We start from the raw sequence: 24,211 nt of genomic DNA, 5'->3' as shown, positions 1-24,211 counted from the left end.
GCGTGAATATTTCAACAGCATCAGACAGCTTTATAAACAAAAAACAAACACATTTATGGCTCTTGACTTATACTTAGCATCTACACAACCTGGAGCAAAGAACTAAGACGTTCCTAATTGTTGCTTTGAGTGGTTGTCCAAAAAGTGATTACTGTAAATGGCTCGTTAAAATGTAAATGAACAAAAAATCTCAATTAAAACCTTTCCTCCAAAACATGGGAAGGCCGTGCTCCCAATTAAATGGCATTAAACAAGTGTTGCTTATAACAACCTCAAGGAAATGAGATTAAGTGGATGATTAGCATCAAATCAGATAAAAGTTTTTCAAAAATTCTATTCCTTCCAAAAGTGGCCTCCACTCTGATACAAGCCAAGCCTCAATATCATCAGGTATGGCATCACTCTAACAAACACCATCCCCGAATAAATCACTGTGGGTGTTGACCACACACAAAAAAAAAAATGTTGGTTTACATACCTTCCGCTATGTGATTTAAAGACTAATTAACACGGTGCCATTAAAATCTAGAAATACATTCCCCTCAAATAGTAACCTTCCCTCTCATAGAAGCCATGCCCGGTTTAGTCACAGGGTGTATCATAAGACAAAGAAAAAAATGTTGCTTCAAGGACCATCCGGAATGTAATGCTAATTAGCAGATGAAATATAATAAAATGTCAGATTTCTTAAAAAAGAGGCCTCCTCTAAATGCTTATTAGAATATAACCAGAACTCATAATGTAAAGTAACACATTTCCTCAAATAGTAGCTTCCATTCTAATACGAACTGTGCCTCTATTAATCATCCATGAGTGAGTCATCCATGAAAGGAAAAAAGAACTTAGTTTTCTGGTGACGTTGCTTAAAGCGACCTTCCAGAATGTGATTAATTGCCTAGTAATGACTTACCCCTTAATTGACACTTAGCACCCTCTGCAGTTGAGTAAATAATTGCCCTCCAGCTAGTAAAAATGCTGTATTATACTTCATTTACACTGTCCACAACTTTAGGAGAGACGGTAGAAACACCTAACTTGACATTCCACCGTAAGAACGGCTGGTTAAAGCCGCTTCATCTATATCTGACTCGTTTAATGGTAGATGCGGCAAAAAGGGAGGAGGAGGAGGAGGAGGAGGAGGAAAGGAGGAGGAACTCACAACATCCCAGCAGAGGCAGGAGGAAGGAGAGAAAGTGAAAACATGCTACATTAACTAATTGGAAGAAAAACCTCAGTGGAGTCTAATCAATGGACTGACTTATTATTTAATGATGAATGCACGTTAGTGAAACAGCAGTTTTAAAAGCACAACACGTGTACAAGCCTAGGTCTTTTTCCTCAGTTGATTTCATGCATGCGCATTTGGGGTTTATTTCTTTCTTTTTATTTTTATATTTCTTTTTATTTTTTAATTTTATTTTTTATATATTTATACATATGTTTTAATATTTTATTATGATATTTTACTCATTATTACTGTAAGGTCCTTTTTGTACTGGCAGTACGTGTGTTTTTCTTTTGGAAATCATTATATTTGTTCTCTTATGTTTTAAGGACTGCATGTTCGTAATAAAAATGAAATCAACTCTACGGCCGTACAAAAGAAGGAAGGCGGAACAGGAAATTATAGTTTCTGAAATGACATGCGACAAACAGTTCTGAATTATGGAGCATAAAATTAATGCAGCACTGTAGGGTACTGCTGTCAAAAAGCAACAATATGTTATAATGAGTGAAGAAGTGAAGGTAGTGCAGGTGAAGAGGAAGTGGAGGATGTGAACTGTACGTGGTGGGCTCTCTTACAGGTCATGTATTCTTAATGAGAATCTTCCCTCAATCAGATTGAGTTTCGCTTCCCTGATGGAGAGACGGATGATCGGATAAATGAGGATTACCAGGGAGGCAAACTGGCTCAAATTGACTCGGAAGTCTGCGGCTTAGGTTCGAATTCGACAGATTGCTGGCGACAAATTGTGAGGAAGTGAACCGAAGAAAAAAAATGAAGAATCACTTTTACCTGAAGTAGTGGATACACAACCCCCACAGTCACTATAATCATGACTTTATGACTGAGTTCGTGCAGTAACCTGTTTAATATTCCCAAACATGCTGCGGGGATGCAGTTGTGCTGCAAAAATACTGTCGGGCTTGCAATAACTTCCCCCGTCTATAACAACATTACCGGCTTTATTTGTGTACCAGGAGTCGGCTTCAATCGCCAGCTTAATTTGACATGCAGATCTCTTCAATTCCCGCGCAGTCAAGACAATAAACACAATGGATGCTTGGCAGGTCTGAATATTAAACATGAGACAAGCAATCCAGTTTTAAATTCAATTTCCTCTACGTCATTGATGTTACCTTGACAGCCACCAGTATCTTCTCCTGGTCAGGTGACAGGTTGTAACATTCGGCCAGGAAGACTTTGCCAAAGGCTCCCTCTCCCAGCTCCCTCTTCAGCACAATATTGTGTCTCTTGATGTGCTGGACAACTAGACGAGGAGAGCAAAGAAAGTCCCATTAGTGAAGAGCAGTATTAGGAGGGAAACCTAAATGGCAGACAGAAGAGCAGATTAAGATGATGACGAGTGTAATGTGGCAAATGTGTCTTCTTCGGACAGCAGACAAAAAATGCATCCATTTTTATTATGGTCATCTCTCCTCCTTACCTCTCCCTCATTTGGGAATCTTTTTGTGTGTGTGATTTCTCACTGCTTCCAGCTCAGCCACAGCAGAATCACTCCACAAACCTGCTTTTGGTTGCTAGGCAACCTGTGACTCCAACGTCAGGTAATATTGAGAATATTTAACATCTCACCATGGTGATGTGTGTTTGCCTTTATTCTGCACGGTAGTTAAAAGCAATGTTGCTGTAACCTCGTAACTGTCAGCTTGCAGTGTGTCACCTCACATGAACGCTAACCCACACACACGCACGCACACACTTGTTAAGATTAATCTGTGATGTGATTAGAAGGCACATTTGAAGAAAAGCTGTCCACTCAGAATATCACATTAAGATCCAGTCGGTCTCTTAGAGGTTGCATCGATTTACACTGAGGGTGCGTGAGAGGGGGGGGGGGCGATTAGTGCTACTTGCAAAAATCCCAATTTCACCACTAATTTTACATCATTGATCTCACGACGCCGGTTAACGTAATGTAAGACATGACCAGGAAATTAGACCAACTCGGTATTGACCACACAAAAGGATTTGTGTAAATTCATGAACAGCTTTAACAATTGTCATAGGTGACTGTTATCTTAGCAGACTAAGGAAGAAAAAAAAAACACTCCACACCACAAGATAATCACCTCACACCACGAGATAATCACTCAGGATAATCTTTGAGAGAAAGCCACGAATTGCCCCTACGATCGTATGGGACGTAAAATCTCAAATTTGAACCGATTTTCGGTACACGAGTGAAAAAGAATCTTGACATTGTTCTGCGAGGCAGGAAACAGTAGCAGTGTTGAGCTAAATTCAACATAAGTGAAGTGAATTCGGGATTGCAGGGCAAATGATCCTGCACATAGCTGGTGGTTTGGAAAGCTAAATAATTGGTAGCCAAGGGACCGATGGAGTAACATGCATCTTAAAAAGCATGAAGAAATTATAATTTTGCTTTTCATTGGGCGTTCTTGATTGTCAATTTTAGGCCGCATAGTAGCAGGCAGACAGTGGTTCAATTGCACAATAAATTTAAAGCTGTGCAAACAACCTCAAGCCGTGTGTACACATCATTGAGTTTGCAATGAAAGATGTTGATTCAAGAGAAGTACTAAGCGGCGAGTCTTCATGGCTAAGTGCTTATTGCTTAATAGTGCGGAGAGGCGATCAGCTGGTTAAACGCAGGGGGGGGGGGGGGAGTGGCCTGGCGGGCAAGTAGATGTGTTGGAGTGTTTTATTTTTTAGATTGAAAAACAAAAATGGGCAGAATTTGTAACAATGTTGGGAAAGAGAGAATGACGTAGCGCTGTCATGAGTGGTTAACATCACCAAATGGTTTTGACTTTTTTACAATCGGTGGGACAATACTGGATAATACATGTGACCTCTTTGAGACAGAGCTCTTGTAAAAGTGCCACATCAGAGCCTTAAGAGAGTAATCATCCGCCTTTGCCTTTCGCACGTAACCCAGCAAAGCACACAGCAGAAAATTGGTGGCTTTTACAGGCAGGGTAAAAGGTGCTTATGCCGTTCACTCTGTCTTTATTGAACATCTTTGTGGCCCTGTTGTTTACTCCCTCTTGCTTTTTAATTAACGTGGCCACCGCCATCATTTGCACCCTGCCACATTATCTCTCCCATTCTTCAACTCCAGCAGTCTATTTGCGTCAGGTGTTTTGTGTTTGTGGCAACGTTCGAGAGCGCCCGCTTTGACACTTCCCATCAAGCACCTTCCACCTTTTCAATTATTGTGCCTGCTCCCTCTCTGACATGTGGCCATCGCCACACTCACACGTGCACACACACACACACACACCTTTCACCCGCCTTCATCAACATCTTATTTCCTGTATCCCCTCCTGCAATCTCGTTTCCAAATCTCTCTACAACTTGACCTGATATAAAAAACGCACATAAAAGCTATATCAACAAAAGTGGATGGCTGCTCTTTGCCGATGCAAGAGAATAAAATACACTGGAAGGCTCTAACTGTGCTACAGATTGGACTTCAACTGAGAAATCTATCTATCTAGCTATCCATCTGTCCATCCATCTGTCCATCCGTCTGTCCGTCCGTCCGTCCGTCCGTCCGTCCGTCCATCCATCCATCCATCCATCCATCCATCCATCCATCCATCCATCCATCCATCCATCCATCCATCCATCCATCCATCCATCCATCCATCCATCCATCCATCCTTCCTTCCTTCCTTCCTTCCTTCCTTCCTTCCTTCCTTCCTTCCTTCCTTCCTTCCTTCCTTCCTTCCTTCCTTCCTTCCTTCCTTCCTTCCTTCCTTCCTTCCATCCATCCATCCATCCATCCATCCATCCATCCATCCATCCATCCATCCATCCATCCATCCATTTCAGTGGCATGTAGTCAGGACCTACAAGGCCTCAGCTTGCCTAAACAATATCAGAAGCACGTTCCACATTTAGAATTTAGGTGAAATTGTATTAATCTGGTGTCATAAACTAGGGCGGAATCCGACTTGCATGCAAGATGGGGTCATGTCGCAGCCCTAGGAACATAACCATTGACTCAGGCCACGTCATCATTGTCAAGTGAGGCGTTGTTTGTGTTAATGGGGCATTTCCATATATCAGCGCAGCGGAATATGTTTCTTGCGAGCCACGTTCAAGTGCATTATACCTCAGCCTCATCAAGGCTGCTGACAAATAATATTTCCATATGCACCACAATCAAAGCGTCACTAAGCGCCTTGTGTATTACTTTTAATGGATGTAATACACACAAAACACTCACACGCAATATTGACCGGCATTGATCTGCCTGCTTTTATTATTCTCTTATATAGTAAATCCTGCTATATTGCTCGCTTGTGTAGGGAGCCTTAAGAGGTCAATCCCCCATTTGCCATTATTATATAACCCCCCCCCTTCCCAACCCACCCACACACTCACACACACCCCACCCTACTCCACCTCTCTTAGCTAATTTGCACAAGGTCACAGCCTGAAAAAGCTTTTATGACTTGCCAATAATCATAATGTCACATTGATGGAGCAGGTCAATATCTGAGAGTATGTGCGCGCGCGTGTGTGCGTGCGCTCGTGTGCATACGTGCGTGTTCATCTTGTCTGACTTTACGGTTCAAGCAACCAGTGCGTTTGAAGCAAACACTCGCCACCAAGTGTGCCGTCTCTCACGTGAAAGGAATGTGACATGAAGTAATACTGCCTAGCGCCTGCTCATGGGTCGCTCACACGCGCACTCACAATTTCAATTCATCCTTTGGAATAGTAGACAGCGGCTGATATTTTACAAGGTCATTGCCTTGACAGCTGCTGCTATTTCGCCATGGCAACCTCGACACAACTTCCACAGTTAATTTAAGCGTTGCCGCTCGGTAAAAATGTCAAGCCCTTCTCTACTTGCAGTTTGAGTTAATTCATTCAAACATCCTAAAACCAATCCATCAATAATCTTATTGCGTCATATTTTATATAATCGTAATTTTATCGTTTTTACATGCACTACTCATGGCTCAAAGTCTGGTTGTGAATTTTTCCATTCACTTCCGAGATGGAGAGCAGCAAGTTATGCAAAAAGTACTTTTAGGATCATTTTGATAAGATAGTTACTGCTGTGTTTTTTTTAGTATAGGCTGCAGGCCACTAGAAAAAGGTGTTGCTACTTACAGGTGTCCGTCTTGAGCAAGCTGTTGGAGCTCCTGAAGTACTGCGGGTTCTCAATGACGGGGATCTTGGTCATGCCGATGATGACGGCGTCGGGGCCCAACTCGGAGGAGGACGGCGTGTTGCTGCCGTTGGAGACGTGGTGGAGAGGCGAGGCTGAATCGTCGTCGTTGCTGATGACCGAGGACGGTCCTAAAAGACGACAGAGAGGCGGATTGTATCTTTACGAGAATGGAGTGCTGAGCCGAGCCATTACACTGCCCGTGCCCGTAACAGAATCGTATGAGGGGCATGGGAGACTTCATTAGGGTTGTTAAGCTGTTATTAGCCAAGATGGAGGAGATGAAGACTTAAAGAGAGGCGCTTAAGTTGTGCTATTGATCTGAACAGGCTCCTGTAGGAAAAGAGATGCCAGTCACTTGAATGTTACAAAACTTCATACCATGTTACAGTGGATGGATGACTGGCTCGAGATAAATATTGTATTTCCTCATGTTGTAGCAAATGAACTATTAGGTGAATTGGAATAGATGCAGGCTGGGTCTCAAGTATGCCTCTTTTTTGTCATAAAGTGGCTGGAATTACTTTATGCGGGATTTTTGGTGTTAATTGTGCCTAAGCATCACGTTAATCGCCTAGTGTGACGTGCCTCACTGACTTCTTGTGGAATATAACTTACCGTAATTTTCGGACTATAAGTCGCACCGGAGTATAAGTCGCACCAGCCATAAAATGCCCAAAAAAGTGAAAAAAACCCATATATATGTATATAAGTCGCTCCTGAGTATAAGTCGCCCCCCCACCCAAACTATGAAAAAAAACCGCGACTTATAGTCCGAAAATTACGGTAATCAGCAAAATTCACACATTTTTATCCATGTCAGGGGTCGGCTTAGATTCAGAAAAGTGGTGAGCCATGATTGGTTGTCACTTGTGGCCTGTGCAACTGTGATGTCATTTTCAGTCGACAGCAAGTGGCAAAATGGCCACCCACTGAGATGGGTTGGCTTTTGCCTGCTCAATTCATATTCCACAAACAAAAGATTAATCAGAACACTGTGTTTCAACGGGTTCGGCTGCACAGAACATATTATCACAAAGAAAATGTTTGGGTCGGCTTTCCTTTTAACTATAATAACCTTGTTTTCAAAGCATTTGAAGTAAAGGCACGGGGTTAAAACGTTGAGATTTAACGCCGTGCCTTTACTTCAAATGCTTTGAAAGCAAGGTTATTATAGTTAAAAGGAATGCTCATTTCCCAATGAGAAAGTGACAAGCGTAAAATGCAACAGCAAATGAATCTTCCTCAGCAACGAAGGGGAAAATTAGTTTGTTTTGGCAACAGCGCGGAGGTGTCATTAGCATGTAATTAAGACAGTGAAAACAGAAACATATTGTTTACATACACCTTCTTGATATTGTTGCCAAGTCTGTGTGAACTACAAACAACATCACAAAATTGGCAGCTGGTGGAAAAAAACAAATTTCACTTTGGGTCACATCATAGACTGAAAGATTATTCACACACATCCATGTTAAAAACATCAGCGTGGCTCAAGGCCAGTGCATTATGAGCTGGGATTGATTTCCCTTGAGCATAAAATGACAATGGATGTCTTTCCACTCGTGCGGCCGCCGAGAATGAATTTTAACATCCAGCTGCAGCCGAAGGGACGTGACTGAGGATAGTATGTATTAAAGTGTGTATTGTGTGGGACGAGCTTGACCAGCTGGCGTGGACGTACGTCGGTGACTCGTGGGGACTGAAGGAGCCACCATAGGGAAGCAGAATGAAAATAGATAGCACAGTGAGAGATGTTTCATAGAAAGGCTGTGTGTTGTAGCTATCAGCTCATTTGACACAAAAGCACTGCACTAGAATTGTAGGAAAAGATTCACATTTGTCTTTGACACACAATTGTCTTCAAGACAACAAAAAGGGCAAAGGATGTGTCTGGTGTTAAACTTCTCACCTCTTTGCGTTGATGAATAAAAATACAGGTTCAATTTCATCCCCGTAGTTTGCATTGGTGCCTTTAATGTAGAACAACAACACGAGGAAAAAAAAGGCGAAGACTGGCGGCTTTTATAATCAGTCTACGCAGATTATCTGTCGTCTTAAAGAAGAAAAATGTAATGCTTTTCAAGGCCCGTTTGATCAAATTTAAGACCTCTCATTTAGTGAATATGGGTGACATGGACTCAATCTTTTATCGCAGTATTTTGCAATAATAGCTCTAATATAGCAATAAAATTAGAATGAATATTTTTAAGACCATTGAAAGGTGTCTTTAAAAATTATGGGCCCTATTTTCGTAGGTATGTGCGCTTGGGCATAAAAAAATGGCACATTTTGATTTTTGACCAGATCCAAGTCTCCTTCAACATGGAAGTAGACTAATCTTTAGACTAGCTAAAATCAGGTCTATTTCATGGTGCAGGTGGTGTAACGCAATTTTAGTGAATGTGATCGAGTTACAGTTGCACCCCCAGCCCAAATTTTCTCAAAAATGCAGAAAATTGACTCTACACAAGAATCAAAGGAAAATAAAGACAATAGCTTAATTTACCTGCACATGAGTTCTGGGATTTAGTCATGTCAGAGTGTTGTTTAAGGAAGCCCGAACTCCTGAAGGACTTCTTTGATCAAATTAAAGCAATATAAACTAATGCAATATGTAGATTTTGTATAAACTGTATTTTTTTAACATACCCCCCCCCCCCCCCCAAAAAAAACAATCTAAGGATTCTTGTTGGTTCTATTCACTCCGATCTCTGTTATGCTAAAATGCAACCACATTATTATGTGCAAATTTAACAATGTTGTATTATCGTATCTGTGGCATTTCTAAAGCCTTTCAAAGGTGGCTTTAAGGAGGGAGGATTTTCCAATACTTTGTTAGTGCCATTTTCAAAGACAACAAAGCCCTTCATTTTAGAGAATCCAATTTAAAAGCACATGGTTCCTAATTCCTTCAAGAAACGGAGCTGCTTGTTTATGTCTGCTAGCTAATTGCTCATTTGTTTAGCATTCTGAGGTTGTCTCTGTGTAACAAAAAGGAGAACACACGTGCTCGTTATTCTCGTGTGTGTGTGTGCGCTCATGTGTGTGTGTGTACATATGGGAGGAGCTGACGATCATTAACATACAGAGGTCTTGGGGTCAGATCGTTATAAATACGGTTAAGCCAAGGGGCAAAACGAGGCTACGTGTGTGTCTGTGATCGTGTTTTTGTGCGTCTGAAGACAGAGTGAGGTGGCGTCAGCTCCACTGGGACTGACTTGGTAAAAAACATGTAGGAGAAGATGGAAGGCTGAGGTGAAAGTATAAGTGGGGTCAGGTTAATAGACATGGAGGCCATGTTTAAACTGGCCTGCCAGGGGGAGAATCCCCCCTCCTTCCACTTAACTGTCAATAAATCAGCAGCGGTCATGACTGCAAACTGGGTGGTGATTGCACGTTATCGTCAAACGCATTCATCTTATTTTTTACGTCCCCCTAAATTCAGCCTACAGGGTCAAAAGACGACATTGTGGAAGTCAATAAACATGTTCTGGAAATAAATTATTTTTAACTTCAAACGTGTGGTCCACTGTAATCCTTGTCAGTTTTAGGGATTTCGTTTCCTCGGGTGAAGACGCATTTTAGTCGGTAGACAACGACAAGAAGCGTCTGACGGAGCAGCTGTGTTGTGTCAGACGAGGTCGGATGACGGCGTCGCTTTAATCACAGTACATCTTGTTCACAGTCGCACGGTGAAATTAGCACGATGCCATCCTTGCCGCCTGCTTCATCAGAGGTTTGTGCTCAACAAAGCAAATAGGTGCTTAGTAGAAAAATAGAACAGATGGCTTTTTATACATAGCAAACACTGTGTTGGGCGGCTATGAATAAAAGTGATGGAGACATTTTAACGTGATAAATAGTGGTTTTAAAAAATAAAGTGGTTGTTGGAATTTGTCAACACCCACACTTTGCGGCTACAATTTCTTGATGGGGAATGCAGTTGATATTCACTTGAGTACTGCCAGCAGGATATCGTAGGCGGAATTATTTGGGTTCTGGAAAATGCATCGCGTCAATTAAAAGTAAAAGCACTCTAGCTTTATAAAGGCTGAATTTTTGAAACCGTTTTTGTCGTGGTTCTGATTAGATTATGTGAGTCAGCTCCAATGCTCATTGGGTTAAATCCCCCAGGTTCATTTTTTGTAATTTGGAGCTGTCGGTTTTGCTGTGAGAACCCCGAGGGCTTCGGGTAAGACGTTTTATGGCCCGTGCTGGAGCCCTATAGAAATGACGACTCCGTTGAAGTGCCTCAGGCTCTCTGGGTACACCACAGACAAAGTGTAGCCATTTGCCGGTGTCTGTTGCTCGGGGCGATAGATGTCGGGAGGCTTTAGTGGGATTTCAGAACATCAGGGGAAGTCAGTTAAACTCTCAAAGGACCTGCGCTTGTCTCATGCCTGGGGAAGAGCAAGGACAGTTATTAGTAAATAATGGTGGATTTTAAAGATCGAAGATAACTTCAAAGTGTTTTTCGGGGGGGGGGGGGGGGGGCAGGCTACAGTTGGTACGCCGAAGGCCAATCACAACCTACTCTTTGGTTCTGAAACGGTTTGTCAGCTACCACGACAAACTAACGTGAAAGCTAATGTTTATTCACAGTCAGTGCTGCTTTTTGTCAAATAGGACGAACAGATGGACTCAAATCCCATTTACGAATCAAAGTCTTCTGTCTACAAAAGTTGGTCAATATTACAAAGCCCTATCAAAAATCAATGCCAACTGGAACAAACACAGCTAAAATAAAGGAGTAAGGCCACTTGGTTTCATTTCCAACTATCGTGACACTGAAGCACTCACAGTCAACATTATTGTGACACCACTGTGTTCAATGTTCAGTTAATTTTACTGCCAAATTTGTTTGTCAAAACAAATATGGGTGTCATCCAAAAGATAATAACTTCATGTCAACTCAACCTGAGGATGTGGAGGATGACGAGCAGATGCTTTTGCCACTAAAAAGGCCTCTGTAACCCCCGAATTGCTTCTCAATAGGCGTGCGTGCACACACACACACACACACACACACACACACACGCACACACGCACACACGCACACACACACAGACACGGTAACACGAACCCCAGTGGTATCTAAACTGCTGTCACCCGACTGAACTGAAGACAGGAAGTAAAGTATTGATCTTGACCAGGGTGGAAGGATGTGGGCGAGACCAGACAGGAAAAAAAAAAAAGTGGTGGAAGACCTTCTGTTGTAGTTAATTACTGCCATGACAAATGAGAATCACCAACTGTACTGTGTGTAAATTCTTTGGCATTTTGCTCATATTTCGTTCATACTTTATCGCTCTGTTTCGCTAACCATAGAAGCAGTATTGGAATAAAGCAATTGTGAGATAATCGATCTATTTCGAGATATCACAGTATATAGTATGTAACTGAAATCTTTATTCAAAATACAACCATGTGCAAGCAAAAGTGAAATGAACAAATTAGAACATGGAGCAGAAAACAGCAATATCAATATTGGATCACAGACAAAATGATACCATTTATTTCAGACTTAACACAATCAGGATCATCGATCAGCAAGTTTAAATAAATGGATCAGAAAGTGAGCATTATTTCTATTTAAATAATTGTTTTACTTTATATACACGTGTACTCGTTACCATTAAATGTAATTTTAAACAATTTGTCTGTTTAACAATGTTTGCCATGCCCCAATCAAGAAATGTTTTCATTAACAAACGAGCAGAACTTAATTTTTATGAACAAAATAACTGTTTTGAAAACATGCAAACCATAATACAACTACAGTACTCTAAGTACTTTAATTAGAACCTTTTCAAAATGATTCCAGTTAAGAATCTGTGGATTTATGAGTGGTAGCTAAATGTTATTATGAAGTGATATGGGACCTGTATAGTAATCTTGAATTGATGTTTCTGATACCACTGAGATAGACTGTCAAACTTAAACATCAATACGTTTGATACTTTAGTCATTTGAGACAGTGCGTTTGCAGTATGGGTATTGATTTGCAGACACACACACAAGGAGCAAGTTCAGCCAGTAGTTATCCTGGATATCGTAACACACACACACACGAGGTCGGCTAACCTGTTTTCCGGGTTTGATAATGTGACGTTCTGCATAAAGCCAGGGTTTTACGATTTTGGCCTCTACACATAAATGTTTATTTTCTTGAGGATACTCTACATGTTTGATATATATCAACATGATGATTGCTCAGTTGTGAGCAGTAGAAGCATGGGGACTTCTTCGAATTGCTGTAAGATAATGACCACTCCTCCACTTTGGCCCTGATGCAGAGGCCTATCACATTTTTCCTGCTTCACACCCCCGCAGGCAAAAAAAAAAGTAATTTCCTCCTCTCCTTTCCTGCTTACTTTTTCTATCATCTCTTACATCTCCACCGCCCCACCGTCTTGACTCACCCTAGTTTGTTTGTTTTTTCTCCCACATCGTCCTTGCTTTCTTTTCTCTGTTTGAGATGGTTTTTTTGAATATTCAACCTGCATCTTCAATGAGGTGCTTGACTGTGATAAGTGAGAGTGATAAATTAGGGTTAGCTCCAAACGTGCCGAGGTCATTGTATAATCGTTGAGCAGATTTTTCTTGCAACATTTAAGGATAGGTGGCTCGAAAGGACAAAAACATGCCTACCCCGCTAGGTTTGCACGCTGCAGCTTTGTACGCTACTCTCCTGCTGCAGCCTTTCATCTAAAATGTATCTCCTTGAAGTAAATACAGGAGATTGTGGTCATCCTTTGTGCTTGTTTGTTGGTGTCGCAGTCTGACTAAAATGTGCACTGCAATGTGGTTTGTGGTGGAGTATGACATTCTACAATCTCCATTTTGCCGCACCACCTCTTAGTCTCCCCTTGAATAAATGTAGCTCCTTATTGTGATTTATGCAGACGTAAAAAAAACATTAGACCGTTGGTATTATTGTTGTAAGCACTGGCGGAGCTGGGATTTCTTTTCCCTAGAGGTGGCCAACGATATAGCAGGGGCTCTGTGGGATACTTTTGTTTTACAAACCTCTAAAATTCTTTACAAACCGCTGATAAACATTCACGATATGTGCCCTACAGGGGACTGGGTGGAAAAAAATCGGGAAAATACCCAAAAGTCAACAATCTGAAATGGCACCTGGAGAGCCCAAGAATATATCAGTGGGGCTAGTGACCCCGCAGCTCCCCCTCTAGTTCCGCCAGTGTTTGTCACCATCGCTGAATCGTACTAATCATTCAGCGCAGCAAGGTTTACAATTTCCTTCTGCACTATTTTGAGAAGGAAAACAAAATAAAGCAGAAAAGGATCCAAGGTTGTACTGCAAAAATGCATCCCGTATCCAACTCAACAAAAAACAGCTGATAGACAATTATATAGAGACCACTTACGCTATTGCCGAGGGGTTCCAAGAGGAAACCCACACAACCACTGCATCCACCATGATGGCACCCAAAAGACACATTTCCTTTGCCGCAAGCAACTGCAATAACACTGCACGCTCAACTAATGCGTCAGTCATTACTGACCTATGACACTGAACACCTTTTTTTAAAAAAGAAAAATACAAAGGCAAGCGATATTTCCTTCAGAAATTCAACAGCACATCTACTCCGAGACGGTTCATGATGCAAGCTTGAACTTTTTTACTCAATAGTTTTCAAGGTAGTACGTGACCTAGCACACACCCTTGACAGCATATCAACAGACTTTGTGTAAGCCTAAGGCAAATTGTGTGCTCGTCGCCGATGGCAACAGCGTTTGTAAGCAGGCAGGTGAGTCCGGGCGGTCTATTAGTCCCGAGCAACGCTTTCACTGCACGTTGCTGTCGCAGCGCATTCTTGTAAATTTTGTGGAAATAGAGAATGCCACAGTGAGCATAAACTGTTCAAATTGCACCGATGAATATGCAAATACATACACGCACGCACACACACACTACACAAATAAACAATTGACTTTATTGAAAGACAAGCCTGCAAAGAAAATATGTTTCAAATAAGCAGCTAAAAGCCTCTTGAAGACACCTTTAAAGGTTAAAATATGTCGTTTATGGAGGTGCTCCAGGGCCACAAAAGCCCTTGAAACTCTCAAATGTAGATGTTTCCTTGCATTCCTTGCATATAAAATGAAATATGGTCATGACCAAATCAAACAAAAAAGCAAATAAAGATAAAACATGAAAAATAAAAGAGCAAACAACTTTTGATATTATTGTTTCTACCAAGTGGTGCAGCTCAGTTTAGCTTACCACAGTAAATATTAATGCAGCTTGTGTTTCCATTTAAAATGGGAATAATCAATAAAGTGGTCATTAATAATTCTGTCAATTTTCTTGAATAGATTGATGGTAACAGGAATTCAGAACATTCAGTGAGTCTCCCGAGTGTATGAAAAATATTGGTGAAGTAATTCTTGATTTAATTGTTTAAAATAAAGAACATTTCACCCAATTTCTGATTTCCACGGATGATTATAGCTGTGTTAGCTGTGTAATTAGCATGATAGCGTACTTTACTTTTCTGGTTGAGAACAAGTTTTTCATTGCCCAAATATACATTCAAGTTGCTGATGACTGCAGACTAATCATATTTCTGTATGTAAAAAACAAACAATAAAGATTGATGTCTTCTCATACACACCCACTGACATAATAACATCATTTTTCATTTGGAGTATAATTGAATCAATTTAAATTGCCTTTTTATTGCTCAAATATTAGGTATCATGAGTTTGGGATATGATTAGTTTTTGGGGCCTAATTATCAAGTTGGCAGATGGATTATTTTCCGCTTGGCTTCATGAGCCCAGAGGATAAACAAGATCTTGACACTGCAACCCAAGGAATCGAGTGTTCGGCTTGCATCTGCCTCTGCCTGACTTTCAATGAGTCAACTGCAAGAAAGAAACTTTGCAGTGGAAAACATGACTTCACTTTAGTCAATGGACAAACAATTACAAACAAAGGTGCCAAACCAAATGTGGTTTGTATTAATTCCTTTTTATGTTATGCTATCCATCCAAAAACCCAGCATATCCACTTTAGAATGACTTTAACTGAGCATAGTTCCACACCCCAATGGAAGCATAAAGCTCCTTTTTTTACGACCCCATTTTCTAACAAGTCATAACTGTGCTGAAGAAAAGCCAATCAATATCACTTTGTTTTAATGAGCAAAGTGTCAACCCTCCTGGATTATTAAAGTAGTGTTTAAACAGTTGATTAACAGTATTACATTTCTTTCCACTGATCCGAGTCTGAATTTGTCATTAAATTTGCTGATAAACAATGATGATATCAACAATGTGATGGGTTTTTTTTTTATGGCACATCCCCAAGAAATGTGCCATACAGCTAAGATTAGTACGTACAGAAAGAACATAAACGTCACATTGGGTTGCGTGTACTGTGAAAATAACCGTTTCGTTGATTTAGAGGGGGAACAAATATTGACTACAGCAGACTTGATGGCAAGTGGACAGAGCAGGAAAGGCTGTCCTGAAGCGAATGCTCAGGATGTTTTGACAGGCACAGAGTAAGTCGAGGACCTGCAGAACGCATTTGATGGCTATCCAGCAGTTTCAGAGCATCATTCACAACTGCTTATCATCTACTCTAAAGTCATTTCGGACGGCTGGATCGCAAAGCAGCTGGTAGTGAAATCAGCAATGATCTGAGAGAATGACGTTGCACCACCAATATTTCACCTTTGGAGATGTGTGTGTGTGTGTGCTTATGTGAACAGGTCAAAGGAGGGTTAGTGGGTGGGAGATGTAGGTTAACATCCATCTTATGTAAATAATTCACTCAATGGGGGAAGCCTTTTGCTTTCAAAGTTCTCTATGATTAGTTCATGAGGTTCTCCCGCCTGGAACTCGGACTACCTCGCAAAGTTCCAATGTGTTTTTGTTGAGTAGATGTTTGTATATATTTATACTGTCCTCAAATCTCTCCTATGCGCAAATAAGAATTCTTTCAGTCATTCTTTAAGCCTCGTGTGTGTCCACGTCCATTAGTGTGACATCACCTCCACTGGGATGTTCACACATCCTGAAGGGAAACAACAACAAAATGAACACAACAGAAATATTAAAAGAAATTTTAACATTTAACAATGAAAACACTAATAATAATATAATGATAAAAATAATGATAATCATATAATCAAAGTCAAAATAATTAGTTGAGAGGTCAGTGATGCTGAGAATATTCTATAAGTATTAGTATTTGTTATTTACAGACATTCAATGGAGTGAAAAAGGTTTTCAGTTAATACCAGATCTTCTATCATCCAGCGGTCCTCGATTTACATCAGTGTTCCGTTACTACGCGGGCAACATAACTCGTTTTTGTACAGTACAGTATGTAAGTCTTCACAAAAAGCGTTGCAGTCTTGGACTAACCTATGCTAAAGTAATAATAGTAAAGTCATCATGACAGTAATTTTGTATGATTAAATGAACCATAATAGAAAGTCATCCAATTAAAAAACAGCTAGAATTACCAATGATTTGTAACCTCAGCATGCCATAGTTACAGAATATATTCAAATCAATTTTTAAAAAATCCAACAAAAATAAGCGGTAACTGGATACGCCTTCTACTCTATGCCAACATGAATTCTTAAAATGCCATAATTACAGTAAATATTTGGAATTTAAGATTAAAAAAAATAGGCCAAGTAATTTCTGACACTCTGTCACATGTTGCATGTCGTGAACGCTGTGAACCGAGGACCGCCTTGGCTTATCCTCCTGTAGATGCAGAGCCCTAATTAGCGTTAGGGTTTAGTATTAGAATTAAGCTTAGGGTTATGTTTTGAATGACCAACAAATGCAAACTTGCCACACCCTACCTACGGCACTACTACGGGACAATCTAATGCCAAACACAATCTGAAATTCTCACAACTAAGCAACCTATATTACCTCTTCCACGACAGTCGCTTCAGAGGTGCTGTACAAAGATAAGGAAGAAAAGCAACAAGCGTCATTGCAAGCGAGTGATAATGTCAAGTATATTTATGCGTCAACTATTCAGCAAAGGTCAACGTCACTCGAAGCGTGTTTGACAAATTCACAGCGGAGCGGTGTCGCCGTCAAGAGCGTGTTTGTTTAATGGAAAAAAAAATGCAACAATTTACTCACAGCCGGGGTGAGGTGACCTTTTAACGTGGTTACCGTGACAAAGACCATCAACGTCACTCTGGTGCAGACACGGTGGACACACAGCACACAATGCCACTTAACAGTCTTCCCTCATCTACTGCACGACATGTTTTTGTTTTTTTTTGGTCCTGCCAATTTTCAGTCCGATACCAGGCGCCCGGCTTGAAGGATTAGGAGCGGCTTGACAGTTTCCGGCAGAGGTGGCACCAGGTGGGCGAAGCGACACCTCTCGAGTTCCAAATCCACGTCAAATGCCACAGGGTGAAAATTCAAAATGACAAAGAACCTCTGACTAACTCAACTCAACTTTATTTGTAGAGCACTTTAAAAACAACCACAGACACATACAAAGTGCTATATTAATGGGAAAACAGTTAAAATAATCATAAAAACATAAGAAAACACCAAAACTATGTAGATTGCTATGTTAGCTTCTCACGTTAGTCACTGCTGATGAAAACTAAAGCGTTATAAAGTGAGCATGTGATACGTTTTAACATTTTACATGACATTTGTGGTTGATGTCATTATACACTTTTAAGACACACCACTACCTGTACAAATGTTAGTTTTGCTTCTGAGAGCATCAAAAATACGTGATCTTGATTGGAAATGATTTTAGAAGGCGGTGGGATAAAGAGAGAACAAATGCTGCCTCTGGTGGTGTTATCATCACGTCAAGCACTTCAGTTTGATTCCAGGTGACAACGCACCGATAAAAGCGATTGGTATTTTCCCGGCATCCTCCACAGAGTTTTGTCAAGCACTAAACTAAACACTTGCTGGAGCCAAGTGACGCCACCCACACACTCGTCTCTCTAATTGTTTTTACAAAGATTCTGCAAAGACAAAGCGCCTCCTTGGGTGCAAATATGAGGTTTTGTTGTGAAGCGCCAAGCAAACTATTGAGCATTAAATCTTGGTTATAGCTAAATCATTTAGGAGCAGGTGGAGTCAAACTATGACCAAAAATGATTCATATTTGATGATGCTGCATTTTCTTCTGTTTTTGTCTGATGAATGGAACCAAACATTTACCGACATAATACTACCATGCAATATACAATTTGCAAAGCAATATGGATGATTGCATTTTTTGCTGACATATTTCGATAATGGGAACAAACCAATGACACTTCCAGCCTGCGCTTCCCAAAATGCGGTTGACGCTTTCATGCAAAAAACAATTCCACTGCAGCGTCTGCTCAATATGCAATTAAGGAGCATGTGCTGTGGAAATGAAGTGGAAGCGAGGTAAAGTAATGGCTGACACGTCTGTCAGGAGGAGAACGCGAGGAAGAAAACAACTCCAGGCAGCTGACACTCGGTGATAAAGGACACGGTGAGACGAGCCAAAAACAACAACTTGCTCCCTGCAACTCTGATGCTAGCTTTGTCATTACTATTCGGTGGAAACAGAGGAGGGGGAAAAAAAACTGTTTACAAGTTAACAAGGCGTACAAAAACACATGCTGTCACTAATACTAGATGAGTGAGGGTTGTGAAATGTTAAAAAGTTGAAATGAATGCTATTTGAAGCTCCTACAAATAGTCCAGAGACATTTTTAAGGTGGCCTGTCTCTTTAAAAACAAAGTCAGACCGTAAAGTAACAATCTCAGATTGCATCGGAGATACTACGATGTATGCCTTGCACCTCACGAGGATTTGCATGTACTGTATTATGTAGCAAAGTCAAAGTTGTGGTCCAAGTATTTCTCTTTAAAAAAAAATATATGTCTGTTTACTTTCCAGAGAAGCTATTTCTTCATGGCGGGACATAAGAGATGATCAAGTGGGGTTGAGAACAGGTGAGCATCTGCTTGTTGTTTGGCTTGGAGTGAGCAAAGCTTGTAACTATCCCCAAGTAATATAGAACAGATTTGGCTTCTAATGCACCGCCCTTCCCACATTCAGAGTAGAAAATAGAAATTGTTTTGTCTACACCGATGCTGGGCTGCCAGTCATAAATGGAAGGGGTGAATAATTTCTTCCCCGCAATGACTCACTGGATAAGCGAGAACGGCAAACACTGCCGAGAAAATCCTCTGTAATGAACGCAGGGGCTCTGACGTCGTCCGTTGGCACCAGGGTCCTCCCCAGGTGACGCTCCATGCCTTCATGTCCGTGCGTCTGAAGGCAGTGAGTCACTCTGCTTGTGATTATGAGTTCCTATTCGGCAATGTCGGTGGGTTGCCGTGGAAACTGCGTGCAACGAGGTAACAGAAGGTGACCGAGTCTACGATCTTCTTCTTTGGGTTTGCCCGATCTCACATGACGAAGGCTCAGGTCTCTGCATAATTAAATATATGATGTTCGTACTTTATTATTGTGATTATAACACACAACTGTGTTCCAAAATCTATGATATGCTTTTGTAGTCATTCTGAATACCACCTGCCTGCTTCATCAGCAAATAAGTTGCATTTTCTTTGCCAGCATCCTCTCATTTAGCTGATGATGTCAGTGGAAGGCAAAACAAATACCGGACTCCATCATCAAATTGGCACCAAACCATGAACAAAGCTACAAAGAAGTAAACCCGAGTGACAGTTCTCAAAAGCCTTTCAGGATGTGTCCCTCACAAGAATATGCCGGAGGAAAATAATAGGTAAATAATGCATAGTTTGACTCTATCAGTTCCTTGGACTTCATTAAGTCTCCATCTTTCAACACTTATCTTTAGGCTGTCAGTCATTCGTTCGCCTCCACATACACACACGCGCGCTTGCACACAAGCAGAGATGCTTACCTTAGCATTAGGCAATGACGAGGAGGCGTGGCCACGACGAGAGACGGGCATGCAATCAATCGATCGATCAATAAACTCTTATCTGGTAGAGTGCTGTCTACAATCACTCAGTACTGCTGCTGCCATTCGCCAGCACGCGCACATTCACACGCACACACACTCCTTGCCATTGGCTCACAAATCTACAGCACAAAAACAAACAGCTATGCTAAATGATATTGGCACTCATCTTTGCCAACGCTTATCCACATTCAGAGAAGCAGCATGGTGCCGTGTGTGTGTGCGTGTGTGTGTCTTGGCCACCCTGCATCTTGCGCAACAAGGACAAAGCCTCATTTTCATTGCATCTTATCGAGGAGACGGTCACCGGTGTGCCGGAAAAAAGGTTCTGTTGACACCACCCGGATGTCGCCTGGCAGGACTGACATTTACGCAAGAAGTACTTTGAACGCCTCTGCGTTATATTTTACGCAGGGGGGTCTCATGATGGATAAACATGACCGAGTGCCTCCTCACACAAATACAGTTGATAGATTCACGTCAAGAATTCAAACCAATTTGATTGCCATTTTGAGGACTTGGCCACACTTAAATATATCCTGCCACAGTAGCCTGTTTCGCTCAGGAACACAAAATTAGGTAGGTAGTTGTAACTCATCATGACCACAAAGAGGTCTCAAGAAGCCTTCCCAAACATATCCCAAAGTCGGCCATTTATCAAAGGTGCGAGTGTGAATGGTCAAAGTCTAAAGTCAATTGAGATAGACTCCACCTTCCTCGCGACTTGCACGAGGACAAGGACCATATAGAAAATAGATGGCTGGATAGCATAACTTTATCCACTTATGCAGCAAGGCCATTATAATCGACAAAGCATAGCTGACTTGTCTGTTGGGAGAGCAAGAGAGGGAGGAGGCGGCTGTGCCGAGCATGCTCAGTAGCCCCTCTGGCCTACGGTGACCTTGAGGGTGTCATATCGATCGATTAAGACTGAGGCTGCTCGTGTGCGTCGGGGAGAGAGAAGGGAGGAGGCGTGCAACATCTCCAAACAAGGAGAAAGCCAAAACCTCCGCTAATGATGAATCATTGATGCCGCGTGGACAGCCAAGTATTTTTCACGTCGACTTCAGCATTCACTCTCGCTTCTTCTATATGTCGGGTTGGTCCTGCCACTTCACTTTCCATCACAATTTTGTACTAAGACTCAGGCACTCTCGTACAACCCGCAAGCACGCGCGACATTCCCGACAGGCATAAAGGAACCATCCCCGTGTGTCAAGCAGGGAGCCTATCTTGAGAAGGAACCTGCTACCAAATGTTGCCCATTTGTTATTGATGAGAGAGGAGCACAATAATGTGGCACTTATGAATAATGTAAACATCAGCGATAGTCGCGGAATGGTTCACACACACACACACGCGCACACACTTTATCATACACATCTGTTTAGAACGCACGCCGCACAGCGCGACACGCTCACTTGACCAATTTCCAACTTCACTGCTGTTATAGCCGATGTGCTTGTACATATGTGTGTTGTGTTTGTATGAACACAATGCAGGTTGTGTAGGTTACGTAGTAATGTTCAATTTTGATTGTAACTTTCATAGTAGCCCTCGGAGTGCGCGACTACATTGCAGGAGTGTTCATAATTTCGGTCATCTCATAAGCACGGCAATAAAATGATGTCGGTGCGCACGACAACTCGTGAGATGACCTGTGGCACAGACGGGCCAAAATCACATCTGTGCATCAGCTCAAGTGTCTCGTTAAGCACAAATGACTGATGAATAGAAAATAAAACTGCTGTAATGGGGCTGAATATTATTCTTAAGTGTTTTCTTACCCTTACATTTCAAAGGCCTGTTAGAAGGCTACTTATTCAAATTTCTGTCATAAATAAAGTTATATATGACAAGAGAATCAACAAGATGTATGAGTGACAGGGTACTCATGGTTGGGAACCAATGACTTAGCATATACAATTGTCAATAGGACATCTTCATTACTGTTCATTTATCGTGTGATTTACTATTAGCTTAATTTCATTATACGAGTAGCTAAAGAACAGGTAGAGATCGCATTTCAAGAAAAGTGCTGCAAAACAGTACGGGGTTGGTTTCAAGATTCAAGATTCAAGAGTTTTTATTCGCCATGTTTGAGCGTGCCAAACAAGGAATTTGACTTCGGTAAAACACACCCTCTGTTCAACATATAGGTGACTAACAACACTCAGGACATGTGAATAATGGCAAAAACAGTGTAGACAAATTCAAAAGGTGTGAAGAGCAGGATGTTATTGCACAGTAATGCCTCTGAGACTCTATTTCCTCAAGAATCACACATACTGTGATTGTGTAAGTTGAGGTGCTGCTCAATCAAAATGAGTTATCCTCCCCGAGAAGTTAGGCTTACGATATCTTTCTATTAAAATCCTTTTCTCCTGTGCTGCGGCTCTAAAGAACCTTCATCAGATTTGATTTACTCGCAGACTTCCCTGCTGACTTCTACAGCGAGCTTTTAGCGATGGTAACACTTTCTCTGTTTATGTAGTGTATTAAAAAAGAGAAAGAACACTATCAATGTTACAAAACCTTTACACAGTATTGTATCTTGTTAAATTAGTATATAATCACCGAAAAATCCATTTCTTGTGCTTGCGTGCAACATATCCTGGGGGCTATGACATCACAACATCCTCACGCTAACCTCTTTCTCCTCACAAGTAGGCATCACAGAGGCAGCGTTAAGGTTTTTAAGAGCCCTATTCATTCCGAATGACCGCATTTGTAACCCCTCCCCGGTGAAAGAAGACCACTAAAAAGTACACAAACGCAGACAGAGCTTATGGCCCATCTGTCACGAGATCGCCCACCTCTCCCCCCGGGGGCTACGAATCAATCTGGACCAAAATATTGCGGTTCAACTGTCATAACTGAGACTCAAGCACAGACTATTTATTTGAAAAAGTGTTGAGGGGTTACATAGTGTTTCAAGCCTTTATTGTATATTTAGGTCTAAAAGTTCATGTGGAATACACGACACATGCGTGTTATGTGGAGCGATTATGGTTAGTTGACAAAGAATGAGAAAGCCAAGCTAAGATATTAGCCAAATCTACACACTAAGTCACATTAGAAGGAAGCAAACCATCAATGCGAGCCACTGGCAAAAGTTCTGTTAAGTTGAGAGGAAGGAAATTAGAAAAGGGCTTCCCAGTGGCTACCACCATGTAGACTGGATGGATTCATGGACGCTTTGGTTTTTAGGATTTGCATTGTGTTACTCCAATGACACCAGCAACACTCAAAAACAATGATGCCAATTAGTACCATGGAACCTCTAAGCCTGGAAACTCAATTTTCTTCAACAATGCAAGTAGAAATATCCAGTTCCTGGTTGCAAAATTCATTCATTTTTTGTTCTCATGCAAAAAAATTACCCCCCCGCCCCAAACTTAAAATAAATTTCCATAACAGACTGCACCTTACCAAAACTACAAAACCCAAAGTACTCACCAAAATGTAAAATATGTAACACAACATAATAAAACAATAACGATAATCCAGACAAGGTCCCAAATTGAACAACTTCTGGGCTGACCCGCTTTACAATAAATAGAACTTTGGTGTCCCTCTGCAGGAGAGCTGCTACATTGCGTCTTCATGAAGCCATCCACTCTACCCATCAAAGCATTCTTCTCGTAGAATCCGCAAAACAGAATGAACAACATGCGCAGTCTTACCTTTGATGCCAAACTTGGAGTTGCCGCCAAACTTGAGGATGGCCAACATGATCAGGAAACCGAAGAAGGCCACAGCGGCGATGCCCACCACCACATACACCTGCGAGTAGGGCGGAACTTAGCAGATATGTCAAGCAGACAGATCAAA

The 24,211-nt window shown here is 41.4% G+C and overlaps 1 protein-coding gene across 4 annotated transcripts in view; it reads right to left on the bottom strand.

Annotated features, from left to right (window-relative positions):
* Positions 1–24,211, bottom strand: part of ntrk2a (neurotrophic tyrosine kinase, receptor, type 2a) — a 51,285-nt gene that overhangs the window by 14,482 nt on the left and 12,592 nt on the right. For all 4 annotated transcript variants that reach the window (XM_037258354.1, XM_037258351.1, XM_037258352.1 and 1 more), the window contains 3 exons: positions 24,064–24,163; positions 6,338–6,526; positions 2,362–2,492 (listed from right to left, as the gene is read on the bottom strand). In XM_037258354.1, coding sequence (XP_037114249.1) covers positions 2,362–2,492; positions 6,338–6,526; positions 24,064–24,163 — 420 coding nt within the window. The remainder of the gene's footprint in view (positions 1–2,361; positions 2,493–6,337; positions 6,527–24,063; positions 24,164–24,211) is intronic.

Source organism: Syngnathus acus, chromosome 9, assembly GCF_901709675.1.
Source record: "Syngnathus acus chromosome 9, fSynAcu1.2, whole genome shotgun sequence".
NCBI lineage: Eukaryota > Metazoa > Chordata > Actinopteri > Syngnathiformes > Syngnathidae > Syngnathus > Syngnathus acus.
Note: the sequence above shows the minus strand (reverse complement) of the source record. Positions and strands in the feature narration are given on the sequence as shown.